This window comes from Manacus candei, unplaced genomic scaffold, assembly GCF_025592945.1.
Source record: "Manacus candei isolate 608988 ecotype Guabito, Panama unplaced genomic scaffold, ASM2559294v1 h1tg000028l, whole genome shotgun sequence".
NCBI classification, from domain to species: Eukaryota; Metazoa; Chordata; class Aves; order Passeriformes; family Pipridae; genus Manacus; species Manacus candei.
The window spans coordinates 43,703,475-43,721,045 of record NW_026138076.1 but is presented as its reverse complement, the minus strand read 5'-3'; the positions used below and the strand labels follow the sequence as shown (position 1 = coordinate 43,721,045).

At 38.1% G+C, this 17,571-nt stretch overlaps 1 protein-coding gene across 3 annotated transcripts in view; it reads right to left on the bottom strand.

Annotated features, from left to right (window-relative positions):
- Positions 1-17,559, bottom strand: part of ANAPC10 (anaphase promoting complex subunit 10) — a 35,884-nt gene extending 18,325 nt beyond the window's left edge. Inside the window, exons 1-5 of one of the 3 annotated variants that reach the window (XM_051790988.1) lie at positions 17,412-17,444; positions 16,934-17,017; positions 11,377-11,493; positions 10,125-10,215; positions 9,219-9,339 (exon numbers count right to left, since the gene is read on the bottom strand). In XM_051790988.1, coding sequence (XP_051646948.1) covers positions 9,219-9,339; positions 10,125-10,215; positions 11,377-11,493; positions 16,934-17,003 — 399 coding nt within the window. In that variant the 5' untranslated portion in view covers positions 17,004-17,017; positions 17,412-17,444. Of the gene's footprint in view, positions 1-9,218; positions 9,340-10,124; positions 10,216-11,376; positions 11,494-16,933; positions 17,018-17,411 lie in introns of all 3 variants that reach the window. The other 2 variants (XM_051790989.1, XM_051790990.1) reach the window with 2 other exon arrangements.
- Positions 17,560-17,571: the final 12 nt, after the last annotated feature.

Genomic DNA, 17,571 nt, shown 5'->3' with positions numbered 1-17,571 from the left:
TGCAATTCAAATATATTCAAAAAGATAAACTGCCCCAGCATGTGTGGTTATAGACACTGGCATTCATGTAAGTCAACCATTGCTGTAGAATGACAAACATACTCCACCCTCATTACAACATGCTGTGGTTACTCGCCAAACATTTTTGCCTTTTCTGAAAAGGCTACATTATAATAAAAGCAGACCAGCAAAACAAATAATACAAGGGGAACCGAGGTATGGGAGAAGTAATAACAATTGGTAGAAAACATAGCTCTGAAAATGGAAAGTGAACTACTTAAGGATTTTAGGAATGCTCACAGCCTCACGCTGCAAAAAGAGACCACTGAAAAATGCTGGTACGTACAACTTTCTTAGTTAATGATTCCCCCCTCCTGCCCCCTCCCACCACACATGTCTGCTGCTTGAATCATTGCATTCCAAGATAGTTAGAGGATATACACAGTTTCTTCAGGGGTTTTCAGTTGCAACTTTGCTGGCAATGGGAATTTTATTTGCAAGTGTTTCTATTCTACTGACAAGGTCAATTAGTCCAACGAACTATTGGTTGTTCTGTCTGATAGTTCCGTGTATTTATTCAAGCAAGCACTTTTATAACCCACAATTGAATGCAGACAGTTACCCTTGTAAACACAACTGTCCACAGGGATTTTCACTACATTTGAGCATGTAAAAGAAAAACATGCTTTTCCTCCCTCAGCCTGATAGCACACAAGTTTGATTACAACTTGAATTTCAAGGAGCGAAGGGTGTGGGGGCTACTGTTTTAAATATATATGATCTATTGTACATAAATACACAGATTTGGATCAATTCCTAGGAGCTGAAGAACACAGACATTTGACTGATCTCTCTAGGAGCTCCAAAAATTTGGTAATGCTATCAAAGAGAGACAGATCAGCATCTCTGCTCTATATAAGCATTAAACAGAAAAGGCCATGGTTTAAAAGAAACAAAGAGATGCTATATGTAGCACGAGGGGTTAAAGGCTACATAAAATGCTTTCACAAAAGCCAAAAGCACCATGTGTGTAAATCAGCTGCAGAAGATGGTAGACTTAAAAATAAAATTAGGAAAAAAGGAGGACTATTCCAAAACTCTAGCTAGAACTTTTGTAGGTCAGCAGCATGGTCATGCCACTGACAGCATGTGCAAAGAGGAAAAACGACATGCCCTAGTCTTTACAGAACTTTTATTAACACATTGACCATCCATAACAAAATCTTCTTGTGAAGAAGAGATTCTTCACTTTTACTAATTAGGAATGGTAAAGGGGTTAGTCTATTAGTACACTGATCTCCACTATTCAGATCTTTCCTGAACAAATCCTTCAGGGATATAAAAAAGGCAAGAAACTATCACAGAAAACCAGGAATCTTTCATGGCTCTATTCTACTACTTTGGGTATTATAGAGATGCTACAAAGATTGAAAAGCTTACTGCAACCATCTGTGAAGTCTGTAGCACAGGGGACAATCACAGAGATAATCAATAAGGAAATACGGATTCCAGAAAGCCACAAATTTGGTGAACAACCCAGAAGTATACACAGTATATTAAATCCCTAACAGCTGTTTAATCAATAACCAAGCACTACTGAAAAGCTTTTCTGAAAAACGTTACCAAGAAAAGCTGAGTTAGTATAACAAACTGATGAACAAATGGGAACAACGGGTTTTAAGGACTGTTCTTAACTGGAAGGAACTTAATTGTATATGGTGCTTTTTCTGGGGAGCTTTTAGGTAAATTATACCAGGGGAAACTAGGCAATTCTAGACAGAACTAGTTCATTTGAACAAAAATGCCAAGTGATTACAAATTAGTATCAAAATGAAGAACACAATTACAAGTTTCAGTCAGGTATAAACTGGACACAACCCAGTGTGGACTTTGACTCGGGATACTGGTTCCATAGCAGAGATAATCTGCACAGACTACAAACAAATCACCTTCCTAACAGATGACTAATAAGATTACCATTCTACAACAGTAGTATTATCCTACATACTTCAAAAGAGTGCTGAAGAATATGCTCACCTAAATCTGCAGCTGGTTTCCTATACTATCCTATATCTGCTGTAAGGCCACAATTCTCTCCCTGCTTCTTTAAAAAAATACTAATATAAAAAGTTCCAGTATCTGGCTCTTTCCCTCTCACAGAGAAAGGTACATAGAGAACTATTTGCAACCTGCTCATGTCCAAAGGACTGGAACTTATTTAGAGCATTGTAATTAGAATACACTAGTGAAAGCCTGCATTAAAGCCAGTGAGAAAGTCCCCCATCATTTTGGAGGGAAAATGCAGTTTTCCTGCATTGATAACATATGTTTTTAAAAACCTGAATTTTTAAGCCACTGGTACCAGAAAGATTTTTACAGAAGTAAAATATTTAACAAACAAGCTTTTTAGGAAATCTCTTCAGATCCTCCTACTAGAACTTGGTTCACAGAAAAGAGATGAAACCATGTAATCAAGCACTTGCTACAGGAAGAGAAGGTTTAGGTGTGACCTAATTGTGGCCTTCAGTACCTGAGGGGAGCCTACAAGGAAGAGGGAGAGAAACATTTTACAAGGGCCTGTAGTGACAGGACAAGGGGAAATGGCTTTAAACTAAGGTTTAGATTAGATATGAGGAATAAATTCTTTACTGGGAGGGTGGTGATGCTCTGGCACAGGTTGCCCAGGGAAGCTGTGAATGCCACATTCCTGAAGTGTTCAAGGACAAGTTGGATGGGGTTCTGAGCAATCTGATCCCGTGGAAGGTGTCCCTGCCCATGGCAGGAGGGTTGGAACTAGACGTCCCTTCCAACCCAAACCTTTCTATGGTTCCATGATTCCAGAGCCTAACATAAATAATTGATTAATAAGTTATATTGCCTTTAGTCATTGGCAGTGGAAAGAGAAGCTCTTTCACTTTTACACGAAAAAAATCATACACTTTTTCCAATTTCTTTCCCATGGTAAAACTTAGATCAAATACTCATGAAGAAAGGTTATAATTCAAGGCAGGGCTTTCACACATATGTAACATTTACTGCTTCGATCAGTTCCTAGTCTCTATACACTTGAGTTCCCTGGAGGAAAGCTCTGTACTTCATCAAGTTCCTGCCTTCCAGAGAGCAGCTGCCACTTTGTTTCACATTGCTTTTCCTCTGCTTCAGAAAGTAAAGTCAGACTGACAGTATTAAAAATACTGGGCCTCTTTAAGGTACCCTTGCCTAATTGAGCCCTTCTGTGGCAAGAAAAGGTTCCTTCATAGATTTGGTTTTGAATGCTGGGATACAAAACATGAGAAAAAGTATCTTTCTCCATGCAACACATACCACAGCATAAAACCAATTTTTAGTTTTCCTCTAAGATCCAATAGAAGAGATATTTATTTCTCTTAAAATACCATTTCAGAACAAGATAAAAATGCTTTAACAATTTTATGATGTGTGGCCCAAAATAATCTTCCATGCTTCAGAATTCTTCTAGATCTAATGTGGATCTCCCTGTTTGTACACACACAAACACTTCCATATGCATAAAAGGCTATTTCAGTAAGTGCATTTCTCATGATTGCACAGCTCTGTTCTAATGTTTTACCATTCAAAAGCATAAAAGGGCAGGCAAATTGTAATCTTGTTCATACTTTCCACAGTTTGAAGCATATATTAGCTGATTTTCATAAGCATAGGAATGATGAAAAGGTCATATTATGTAGAATGTGATGACATTGGCAGGGAACAGTGATGTTATGTCATTAAATTTGTCTTCCTTTTGTAAAGATGATTTCATGTGAACATCCCAGTTGGTGACTCACAAAACATCCTCTGCTGGAAGGTGGAAACATGTATGAAGTGCCAACTTCATATGGAAATAACCCTGCTTCCTAAACTTGATTCCTATCTTTAACATCAATCACAAGGCTTAATAACTAACCAATACCAGTGGGTCATTCTACAGCCCTGCTGTGCAGATTTCCAGTACCAGTAAATTTTAGATGCAAGAACAAGTACTGTCTGCATCCTGATGAACTAAATCCATACTCAACCACCATAATAGCAAGATAACAACCAAAATGAACAAGAGGATGTATGACCTCACCTAGAGAGCATCCTAGAGACAGACAGGAAAGACTACAGCTTGAAATTCTATAAAACTAAAAGTTTACTTGGTCTTTTCTTAGCATCAAGTATAGCTTGCAGAAAGCAGACTGACTATTTTTAATTGACATTCTGAACTCAAGGAATAATGAGGGGTCAGAAATGCCTCTTTTCTTACATGGAAGAAAGAACACAGAGGAATGGTCTCTAACCGAAGTACTTGAAGCCTAGTCAAGAATCTAAAGGATTAACAACTCAGTACTCCATCTTCAATGGAAAGCAATTTAAAATGCACCTTACAGATGTTTGATTAGAGACTCAAAAGAATACATTTTCGTGATGCATTACCTTACAACAGTCCTATGGCAATTTGCATACAGAAAACAGGTTGAGATTGCTAGTGCTGAATTTCAGAAAATGTCTAGACAAGTCCAGCCTCCTCACTACAATCACCGGACGCTGTAGGGTAAAGAGATTATAGTAGGGTCACACTTCCTTAATTACCCCTTGGAAAAGCCCCCCAGTTTGGGCATTCCTCCAGTAGATAATTCCCCACTGTAGTGCAGAATCTCTTACAACGGTGAAGAAGGAGCCCTGTCCGTGGTGCTCAGCTACAACACTGGGCCACCAGGGAGGCTGCTGGGGCTGCACCTGCTCACAGAACACCAAGCAAGACCAAAAGGATAGAAAACAAACTGAAAACAAACCAGACAGCAATCCAACAAAAAAAATCCCAACAAACCAAAAAAACCCAAAACAAATCAAACCAGGAAAAAAAACCAAAGAAAAAACCAACCAAAAAAAAGTTGAAACAAAGGCCTTGCACCGTTGCCAGCAGAAGTGTACTATGATAACAGGGCTTTCACCTGAGTCTTCAAAGCCACCTTCAGAACAGACTCTTGTTGAAAAGGTTAAGTAGGCTTTTGTTCCAGGAGGAAAGCATACAGGGACTGAATTCAAGTAGGCCTCTTGCAAAGCAATGTTTAATACTTGGCATCGTTCTTCGATGCAGAGTCTGCTCCATGGGATCTCAGGTGATAATGTGTCTTTTCCCTGCATAAGGGCTGTCCATCCCTGCCTGGTGATGGAGCACTGCACACCTATAAAGGTTGTCAGCCAGGGGAGTTATCCTGTTCCAGCAGCTTTGTTTCAGACTGAATGGCTTCTGAAAAACGAAAGAGCAGAGACCTTGCTTACCTTGGTAACACAAAGCCACATTATCTGCTTGCAAATTTGCCCTACTGCATAAACACAGCAGATCCACAGCCAGACACTTCCTGGTTCCCTCCTCTTCAGTGGGGTATTTCTGATCATTTCCCACTAGGCCTGAGCACTAATACATCTCAGCTACAAGTGGATGATTACTACCTTGAAACAGTTTGAAAAGCAAAGTAAGCACAGCAATGTCAGGGCACCAGCAGTGGTTTGTTCCTATCACAAAGCTTGCCAGTTTCTCTCAACTACGAGCAACCAAAAAACACGTCCCACTTCAAAATCAAAAAGCAGGTGAAAGCCCAGAAAGCTGCAAGGACTAACTCCCCCTGGAATGGGAAAGAAATTATCCCTGTCTAGCTGCACCTTACCTAGTTACTATGGCACATTCTGCTGCTGAGTCCTCTACAGGGCACAGCAGAATAGAAGACTGGTTCTTTCAGGAGGGGTCCTACCTCTTGAGGCAACTTTAATTTTGGGATTAAACCCCAGTGCTTCTCAGATGTGAACCGATATGAGAAGAAGCTAATTTCAGAAAGTCTGATCCACACCTTCCCAGAGTGTATTTTTTATCCAAAGCTGTAGAAGTGACCAATGCAAGAGTTTACAGGTGTCTTGCTTTGCAGTTTAAAGACCCTCCATTATAGGATGACAGCAGAAGCCACTGAAACTACAAGGTGAATGTATATATGAATACAGACTACAACCTGAAACCCTACCTGCACACTAAGCATCACAACACTTAATCTTTTCATGGTAAAGTGAACTGCTGAAGACCTAAATGTCTTGGAGAGGGTCCAAAAGCAACAGGCAGGTGAGCATCACTTGAGGAGACCAGAGATCTCTTGCAGCCAGTATTTCACTCACATCCTTTGCAGGGTTACTTTCATACCATGAGAAAGTGTAATAACTTAAATTGCATAGTGAAGAGTCTGGATTCTGTTCTGGAATCTGTTATAGACTGTCTTGTCCATCCAGACTTGTTTGAACCATTATGTGGGAAAACTCCACGACTGGAAATAAGAAAATCCTTGCTCTCCAAGCTTGACAGCTGTGATAAAAAGGTACTTAAGTTAGAGGAGAAGGCTGACTGCACACAACTTCAGTTCCAGCTGAGTAAGGGAATAACACTGCCAGATTATGATGGCTGTTCTCATCCATACAATGGGATACAAACAACTTGTATCTCAGAGGGGAAAAAAACATTTTATTCAGAAAATAATTTCATTTTAGGTTCCAAAAAAAGGCATGTCTACACACCAGAACACAAACTAAAGCTAATCTTACATTCATGACACAATTTAGCCTAACAGCATATTGCACTGTGTTGAAAATCAGACCATTAGGAAAGAAAACACATTCATTAGACACTATGAGCTGGGCAAACATCCACGGAAAAATAGAAAATAATTTAGCCTGATTTTCCATCCAGTTAATCAGTCCTGAAGCCAATGGAATCATTGTATAATTAAGCAGATTTCTCTAAAGAGCTCATAATAGTTCACACTGCTTTAATAACCTGCCTACGTGTCAGAGAAGCTGAAGAAAAGAGAAATTTTCAGGACTAAAGGAAAATTTAAAAAACACATTCTGAATATCAAGTAGTTTAGGAAATATGAAAATTCATAGGAACAGGTAACATCAGGGTGGTGACAAAGAAGCATGACCATATTTTCTTCTCAGTTTTGAAGTAAAAAAAGTACCTGAGGATGTGGTACACATAAGAATTACTCTCTTGTGCAACATATTGTGGTCACATTCATATACTATAAAAAATCCTAGTAATTTGTTTCATTTAGAAGTGCCATTTTTAACTAAATACATTATATGCAGAATCCCATTCTTAGCAAGAAAAAAGAAATATTTCCTGTGAAACTGCAGAAGACTAATACACCTGTTATGCATTTCATTGTTTCTGTAGATATTTAATATGTTAATAACAGATATACCCTCACGAGTGGAAGTTTACCACTGTATAAGAAACTTAAGCTAGGGAGTTATATGCATAATACTGTACAAGCATTATTACAAAAAGGATAATCATTTAGTTATTGAAAGAGTAGATAAAAGTGCAGAACCAAACTGATAATTAAGGACAACAATGACATCTAGTGGACACTCGGAAAACTGACCCGCAGATAACAGGGAAAAGATCCAACTGCTGTTACTGTTCTACACACAGTGATCAGCTCCCAGATTGCTACAGTACAATTAGGAAGATTAAAAGACAGAATTTGCTGCTGCTGAAGGTCAAAGTAATGTGATGATTCATTTCTTTTGAAAGAATATTTAATTAAATACTTTAAAAAAAATAAAACACATCAAGACCTCTCCATTTAAGATTTAGGATAAAAGTAAAGGTCAAAGCTTGAGAGAACATCACAAATCATTGAAAGGACAGAGTGCTAACATAAGAGGCATACATATTTGCTACCCCATTTTTACTCCCACTGCATCTACAACCTTCTACTTATGCATCACTCTTGGGACTTCAAACTGTTGGGATTGAAAAGCAAAATGAAAATAACAAAAATCCCAGAAATAAAAATTCAAACCACTATTTTCTTGTCATTCCAATCCTTCTGTTATTGTAAAACCTGCCATATAAAGCTGGTAAGTTAAACCTTCCCAAAGTATCTGCCAGTAGCTACTGAGTTCTAGAGAAGAAGATTTTGAAACATGAGGCCCTGCTTATACCTGTAAACCTGATTAGTTTAGAAGGTGGACATCTAATAAGATCACAGACTAATTTTAATCTGCTTTTACTATTTATCAGAAGGTAAGCAAAACTAAGCAGTTAAAGCAACTCAAATCTGGTCTCATTTGTTCTGGCTAGAAACATCACTATGAAAAAATACTGGGTTTGACTATTACACTTTTGTAAATAAAACATTAATAAAACAGTACAACTCTATGTGTCATTCAAAGTCTTAAGCATATCTTCAGAACTGGAAATTGGAGTTTGCATCATATTGTTAAAAAACTGCATCCCTTTCACAAATTTTCACAATTCATCTCAGTGACTGTCCAATATATAAAAAAAAAGCTTTACAAAAAATTAGAAACTGTACTCAAAAGTTAAATATCATTAATGAACATATTTACATTACTTTCAATTTAAGTTGGTATCTTGTTTGCTCTGTGTATGATTACAGAAAAGTTAGCTGCAATTCCACTAGCTCTCACCACCAGCAGCTGCTGGAGTCAGCTATTAGGAGATATGGAGCAGATTCTCCCTTACATAAAGATTCTCTAACCAGCAGAATACAAAGAAACCTTTCTAGAACTGCTTATCTGCCTTTGTGTCCTAATTTCTCTTTCCAGAGTCTCAAAGTTAGCTTTGAATCAGATGCTGCCAGTTGGTAAGAGAATATGCAGTCTCCCAACAATGAAATCCAGACTCTAAAATAGTTATGCACCATACATGCCTATAATTAAAATCTGTAGTTTTAAATTCCAAGTCCTAGTAATGAGACTCAACAGCTAAGCAAGTCATTAATGAAAAAATTACTCAAATTCATGCTTTAAAAAAAAAAAAAAATATGCAAGCATTTAAAAGCTAAGTTTCCCTTTTGATGCATGCAATGCATACATCTGCAGGTATTTTACATGAGTAAAATCAAAGTTTAACCAACTCTAAACAGCCTAGTTCTGGAAACCCCTGCTCTCTATCCCATTATAGGCTCCATATATCAAGTCCATGATAACGATGTTGGCAATGGAGCCTAATAAAAAACCAGAAACCAGACGAGTAAATTTACATGGCAAAAACTAAAAGCAAACATCAAAATAAACCCAGCCATTTTCCCACTTCAGGCACAATGCCATATTTTACCTCCCAAACTGATTTTTCTACATCAGATGTCCTAATGAGAGAGAACAATCTTAAGACACAAAGCAAAGCATCAGAGACCTACCCGGATTTCCTGGAGATTATGAAAATTATTTCCTACTCTGACAGAGATTTTGCTTGGAGTGTAACTTTCATCAGATTTGTAGTCTGCATAAATGCATAAAGTCTTCACTGTTGTTTTTCTTCTGCAAGAAGCAACACAAGCTATGTAAGCACCATAAAGAAAAATATTCAGGATCAGGTTATTGCTAGCTTGCACCGACTAAGGATTTAAATGTTCTAAAAATGAATATGTGTGTCTACTGATTTATAAGAAACTTGCTGTTAAAGAACAAGGTGGTTTTTTCACCTTAGGTTATGTACACACAGTTGATTTTCAGTGTTCTCCTTTGTCTGCCTTCAGAAATGTCAGAATACCAAGAAATGGGCCAAGATGCCAAATAAGCACTTGTATGTAATGAAGCTTATGTTTAGCTTATCAAATATCAGCTCTCTTGTTATACCAAGGGGTTCTCAAAAAAGCAAATAAAAAAAAGTGACAAACATCCAACATCATCTTAAGTTTGGTTAAAGAAAAAGTACTGAAAGCATCCTACACAGAATAGAATAAAAAAGGTTTCTCAAACTCGGCTGTCAGGTTACACAGGACTACTTTAACAACAACCATCTATCCTTCAAATTACTCTCAAAGACAGAAAGTCTGGATAAAAGTCACCTTAGGTAGGTAAATGTGATGCTGTCACAAATGACATACTATTAAACCTTTCTTTTGCTTGCTTATTTAGGTATTTAGTAAATCATTACATTTGAAAATCTCACTTTTATAAATGCCATCTAACTGGCTTCTTACCAGCTGGGTAACAGGATTAATGCAGGAGTCCTTTCACTTCCAAAATTCCTATCTTGGTGAACAGTTATCAACACAAAGTTATATAAAGCACCCTAACTCATAGGGAGTATTTTTTAATACCTAAATTGGATGTTCACCAAATGAGGCTGTGATCCATCTGACTGCCAGTAAGTTTCTAGATTATCATCTCGTAACTGATCCACTCCAAACCCTAAGGAAAAGAAAACGTTATAGTCTTGAATTTCCCATTTCTGTGATGCAAATGTAGCTTCTCTTCAGCTGTTACAAACTAATGTAGCCCAAGGTATAACATATAAGGAAATATTCCTAGATACCCAAGTTGTGCCTATGCTTTTCTGACACAAAACTAAAACAGAGGAATTTGTGAAAACTCAATGCTGTTGAAGTCTGTGGGGTGTGAAACCATGTCAACGTGTCCTGGAATTTCAAATGGTTAAGTAGTAACTCATATTGATTGTCAGAACACCAATTAACAGTTAGATTTTCCCACTTGTTCTGTAATTTAACTTGCTGAACTAAGGGAAAATCGTTAGCAGAGACCATTCATTTATTATAAAATTTTAGCCAAATGTAACATTTTCAAGTAGTCTTCTGAAATATTTTTGCTTTTTCAAGTTACTAGCTAGAAAAAGCAACAGATGGCAAAACCAGTATTCCTGAAAGTTAATGCCATCACATTTAAAGAAGCAATTCCAAATCTACATTTTTCTATCCCTTCATTATCTCTCCTTTTACTAATCACATCCTTTTATTGATTGCCCACACTAATTGCAGTTCTAATGTTGCAGTTGAAGTTTAATCTGCAATAAAAAATTACTTTCCCCCTGTTTAAGCAACAAAACCATATGACATTTTTCTTCAAGTAAGCTTCCAGGATATCAGACCAAGCACATTCAGCCTGAGCACAATATTGTGACATAAACAGATCATTCCCTTTAGGCTGCAGCAAGATACAAGATAAATTCCCAATAGCTATTTCTGAAATAGCAAATCAAACACCCCAGAGGAAAAGAACACAGATCTTAAGATATTTTGAGCAGGTATCATTAACTGCACTTCAGGACCACTTACAACAGTTTTATTTTATTTGCAGGGTTTTAGGGAGCTACACTATAATGGCCAAGTCCACACAAAGTTTAAACAGAACATTTAGGTCACACAACTGCATGGCTGCTCTTTGGCAAAAATCAAAGACACCCAGGCAAGATGCCAAAGCACAGAAGCAACTACACAGTTCTGGGTGGGTTCTTGCTCACATGGTTTAGTTTGTTCACCGTGCAAGTAAAACAAAAAACTCAATTTAGTATAAAACAGGTAAAACTTCTGTTAACATGAGATAGTAGGATTTTACCTGGCTTACAGGATGAAAGGGACCACACTGCTTGTGAGCCTATTTCTCTAACAGTACCAGTCCTCTCTAACTGCTTTGGATCAGCACCAGGTGGGGTCTTGTTTGGGGTAGTCATTTCTAGTAAGAGAAAACAAGTGAGTTAGTTGACACGTTTTTGGCTTAATGGGAAAATTAAAGGCTTGTGTTTGTTCACAGACACTTTAATTCTTTGGCCTCACACTTAGGTAACAGCCTACAGAATATGTGGTTTATACATATACACATATATGCATACATTTTTGCACATCTGTAGAACCTTTTATTTATACATATATAAGGTAACATGTATAACTATATATAATACACTAAGTAGTCTAAGAGGTTCCACATATACATTAGTTTTGTGTCCTTAAAATTTCAATACATATTTGGAACATTCATAAGACCTACTTTATTTGTATCATTCTAACTTACACATACAGAGTTAGTCAGGGGTTCAGGATTTGGTTTTTATGGTTCTGTTTGTTTTTAAGACACTAAAACAGACCTTGATTTAAAGTCTAGCAGTACAACTTCACTCCACACTCCTCCCACATACACTTAAAAGTTTTACTTAATCTGCAAGTTCAGAAACCTATTCAGAAACTACAGCAAGCCTGTCCTGGAGATACTGCTCCTTAAAAATAGAAAATGAGAGTTTAAACAAAGTGTGTAGTCTCTAATTTGTAACAACTTGTTACAGCCACATTTATCCATGGTTCATTTCCTTAACTTCACAACTTCATCTGGAATCATCACCTGTGACTGGCACTGCTCAAGTAACCACGTACATCTCAATACCCAGACCACCACCACATACACTACAACATAATCATGCTGGGTTCCACCTTATTACTGCCTAGAAAGTAGCTTAAAAATAATTGGAAAAAAAAATAAAACAAAAGCATTCCAGAGAAGCATAAGTTCCATGAAAGGAACTACATTAAAGCTTAGAATTAGACATACAGTACTCAAGAGTCAGGGAATTAGAGGGGACTTCTCATCCTTTGCTCACATGCATCACATCATGTTGTGCTCTGCTATTCTCAGAAAAAGTCTTCCAGTACCTCACCCAGAGAGCAAATAAGGTACAGAACCAGGCTGGTATCCACAGGATCCAGACCTTACCCACTACAGAAGGGATTTTCTATGTACTAATAACTCTGCAGCTAAAAACTCTTTGTGGGACACAGGAAATCTGAATTCTGTAGTGCACATCACTCACTGCACCAAACACTTTCTACTGGCCCTTGGCTATTTTATTTTTTTTTAAATTTTCATACATATGACCTGAGACAGTATTCCAGGGTTTTATGCTACTTTCTCATATACAAAACTGCAGCCCTAACTACCATAAAAACATCTGAATAAACAACTGCACGTGTAGTAAAATCTAAATACTGACAACAGCAAGTGTCCCAAAAGGCTGCAAACAAAAACCTTATTCAAACACCATTCTCTCAGAAAAGAAGTTGAACACTACACAGCTAATCCTACAGATATCACACATATATTCACAGATATAATAATCCTAATGCCATCCAAATAAAAAAAGGCAAACTCATGCAATAAGATGTTTTAAAGTCCTTGCCAATGCAGAAAAATTTTGTTCAAAAAAAAACCAAACAAAACTATTAAAAAACTAATTTGACAATCCATTTAGCCATTTCTCTAAGAATACACTAGCACATACATTTTCCGTAGTCACTGTATTTAAATTGTGCATTATCTGATTTAAAGCTTCTATCAGGTATTAACAATAGGCTCCTTAAGACACAGCTTTAATAATAATTCTTTACTGAATCAGCTACATTATAAACCTGTATATATCAAGAATAGAGTAGAATAGAAAATAAATAACTTCCTCTGGATGCTACTTAATACAACTTTAAATTTATTAATGGCAATTTCAATAGACCAACATGTCACAAGTGGTCTAATTTTCTAAGAATTCAAAACAGTCTTGGAAAAGAATTACAAAACACTTAGTTCACAGCTACTTCAAGACCAAATATTTTTCACAGAATCACAGGATGGTTTAGATTGGTGGAAGGGACCTTCAAAAATCATCTAGTTCAACCCTCATCCTACACCAAAATTCAAATTATGTTTATTAACCATTGGGGAGAGTATTTTTCTGGACTTATGAATTTTAAAGCTCAAATGACCTACTAGTCCAAACTCTGCTATTTTTCACTTTTGTGACAATAAACTAAGAGAGGTTGAGTTGCATTCATATTTATATAGAAAACAATAATGCTGTTCTTCCCACCTTTGAAAATAGAGAAGTGAATTCAACCTCACAAAGTGAAGTTGTTATTCATTTTAGTTCAAGTAATCACATCTCAAAAACATCATACAAAACATCTTTTGAAAATCATCACCAGCAAGCCTTCAATCTCTTTTGACTTCAAGAGAAAATTAATGAAAAACTCCAAATCTGATACTCACAGGTTCATTCCTAGACATAGCTATTGTTAGATACCCACCCTCGAGACAAAAGAAGCATGCAAACATTCTATCAAAACTCACCAAAATAAGGTAAGTCACAGAAATCACACTGTGATTTCTGATTATATCAGAAAGTTGATTACACTTGCTTTCAGAAAAAACTTACTAGAACTTTTAAGTCTGCAGAATCCCTTAAGACAACGATGTTGAGATTTCTTATAAGCTTCAGCGCACAGAGAAAAGTTCTAAATAATTTAACACTGCCAAAATTTGTATTGTAATGTACTCAAAAGTTCGAGCCAATCATTCTGGGGGTCTGAACCATAAAACAAGAAACACCATCCAAGTTTCCCAATGTTTTAAACTGAGTTTGTTTCCTTCTATTGAACAGGCAAAGCTACTCAAAATCCAAATCCCAACTCCAAACCACTGCTGGCAAATAAATCAACCACATACTGTGTACTGGTGATGCAAAAGACTGAAAATCTTTAATGGTTGAACTAACTGAGTCAGATTTTCATGACAGAACTCCTGTTTAACTAGCTCAGGAACAAGACATTCTGGATAGCTAAGGAAAAATAATGCAGCAGCAGCTCATTCAAGCAACACTTCTGGGCGTTTTCCTAGCAGAAGTAAAAGTACCTCATATTGAGCAAGACACAAATACTTAGCTTTAAAAGTAATTTAAGTCACCTAATAAAACTTTCCTTGGCTTTTTCAGGCTGTGTAAAAACAACTAATCTTTCTAGAGGCCCTTCTCCTTGACATGTGCTGAAAAATGGAAAGACACACCACATCTATAGAAGCACTGGCTGGAAACATCTCCAATTTTCCAATTCAGTAATTCCAAAAGATCATTAATAGGCCGCTGTTTCCTTATTAGCAACATTAATATATGAATGTTTTAATGACATGATCAAGGCCACGCTTCCATTTTGTCCCTTTCCACTATAGGGTATGCACATCCTTTGATCAAGACAAAGCAGTGGATCAGCTTTTTTTCCCCCCCCCTCCTTTAACATTTTATCCCTCACCATCTTCCTCAGAGAAGTTCGCTCTTTTCCAGAGAACATCCCATCCCTGTGGAGTAACAGCCACTACAGACGTTTTAGCAGGCACACAGTTTATAAACTGTGAAATGGATTTAAATGGTTGGACAGTCTGCCTTTCACAGCCAAACCAAATGGGGCACCCTCAGTGTACCAGCACAAGACACCTTTCAAAGGTGCTGATCTGAAAGCAAAGGACACACATACTCCTCCACAACACACCAAACAGGAGACACAGAAGGATACACCGTGGGCCTTTCCTACTAAAGCTCCAGAAAGACTGAGGCTCGAGGGAACTTGCAGATTGCAAAGCAGTTTTCCCCAGTTAAAGTTTCTAATTCCACCAGATTATTACAAACAGAACTGTTTAAACTCACACCTGTAAGGGCCCTTGAGAGACCAGACTGCCCTTAAGAGTATCACTTTCTAGGAAAAAAGCAGGATTTCTGCTCCTGCTCTCCAGAGAACTCCAAGACTAGTTAATCACTGGCCTTTACGTTCCAACCCTTTACAGATGTGAGGGCCCTCATCAAATCTGCTCTTAGTTTCTTCTTTTCTGGTGTGCCTAAGTCTCTCAAGCTTCCCTAGAAATCAAGTTTTATAAACCTAACACTCTTGCAGAGTCTAGGTATCTACATAATATTGTTCAAGAAAACAACCATACCATTTTAGCTAAGGCCCTTATTCAACAGAGCAATCACTTTCCTTGTCTTTAATCACATTTGTTAACTTGTCTAATTGAAAGAACATATTATCAAACTTATATTTAATTTACTATGCACTACAGTGCTCAAATGTTTTTTTGGGATACTGTTTACTGTTCATTTTAGCCTTTCCACTAATCAGGCCTTTGATTTTTTCTTCCTGCGTTCTCTTCCTCCCTCAGTTCTTGTTAACTGAGCTTAGTTACACTGGTTTCTAATCTGCTACCAATCTTCTAAAGATCATTTTGAATTCTGACCCAGAGCTGTACAGTGCTTCCAAGTTGGCAACATATTTATTTTGTGTTCATCACTACAGAATATAACGAAAATACATTCAAAGCTGAACTCACCAGGAGCACACTTTGTGACACCCTTGTTTAAAAGAGAGATTTTACATGTCAGCTTCAAACGCAATTTTTCAACCAGCTGTACAAGATCTTTAAAAAAAATTACTTTTAGACCACGTTGCAGTAGCTTGAACAACGGTAGAAAATGTATAAAACTCAAGACAAACTCCTTATATGCCTGTCTCATTAAATGCACCGGCTACTGTAAAAAAGTTTGATCCAGACTGCTCTTAAACCTCAGAATCTTTCAGGGAACCAAAGTTCAGCCTTTCTATTTCAAAAAAAATGACTCTGATTGCATTCCCATCGTATAATTTTATTCAGTTTTAGCAAATATCTGACTACAGGTTTTCCAACGGAATTGAACAAAGGCTGCACTGACTACACCAGCATTTTTCCAACATCCATAAGACTGTTTTTCCTGTTCTTCTTATCAGAAGGAAATTTCATACCTTAGATTCCCTAGTTTTCTTAGTGGCACTACTAATTTTACCTCATAAGCTCTTTTCCCTGCTCTCATTTTCTTTGGCTAGACCCTTGCTGGTTTAAGGCCTTCAAAGGTCTCCAGATATATCCAAAAACCAGACTCTCACTATGTTTACTATTTGTTATTCAGATGGAGGACTAAGCAACAACATTAGACATTCAAATTACTAGCGTTTACTTAATATTTAACAATGATAGTAAGCGTTCAGTAGCACCCTATTGCAACAGCCGCTTATCTGAATGTTCAACCTCTCAGATGATTCTCAATACAATTCTAAACACTTATCCTTACTCTGCCTTCAGAGCATCACTTTAAGCCTACTAGTGAAAATTACTACAGTCCTTCATTGCCACAACTATATTTCACTAAAAATAAGGGTAATTAGAGCAACTATACAATTGAATTACATTAGCGATTTTATACGTGCATCCCTAATCAATTTAAATAAATGTTGTGGGGTTTTTAATATATTTTTGTGAAAGCCAAGACTTCCAAACTTACCTGGTAAAGATGTAAACTGTTCATTAAGGGATTCGAGCACCTCTTTACAAGTCGTGTGAAGTGCAAACATTAGGTGGAAGCCGCCTCTAAAAACCACAGCACCCAGGGGATGAAGAGGCTTTGACAAACGAAGAGCTGCTTTCGCTCAGGTTCCTTGGTAGCCCTCCCCCCCCCCACTTCCTGATTAATTAACCAATTTTACAACACCGTAGCCCGCAGGCCTGCAAAACGCTTAAATATCGATAATAAAGCAGCAACACCTACTCGCGGAACACCCCGGCCGCGCTGGAATCCCAGCCCCGGGCTCCGCTCTCCCGCTCCCGAGACACCCGCACGCACCGCGGGAGGGACGCGCTCGGGCAGCCCCCGACCCGGGCGAGCGCACCGCCTCAGCCCGCCGAGCTCCCTCCCGAGCTGAGTGTCCCTCTTCCTCCTCCTCCTCCTCCCCTCAGCCTCCCCCCGGAGCCGCAGCTCCCACCTTTCCCACCTGATCCTGCCGGGAGCCGCCGCCGCAGCGATGGGCGGAGGCGGCGGCCAAAGGGCCGCAGGGCGCGCGCGCCGCTCCGCCCTCCCTCCCTCAGGCGCCGGGGCCGCCCCTCACGGGATCCGCGTCCAGGGGCGGGGAAAAAGACCCGCCG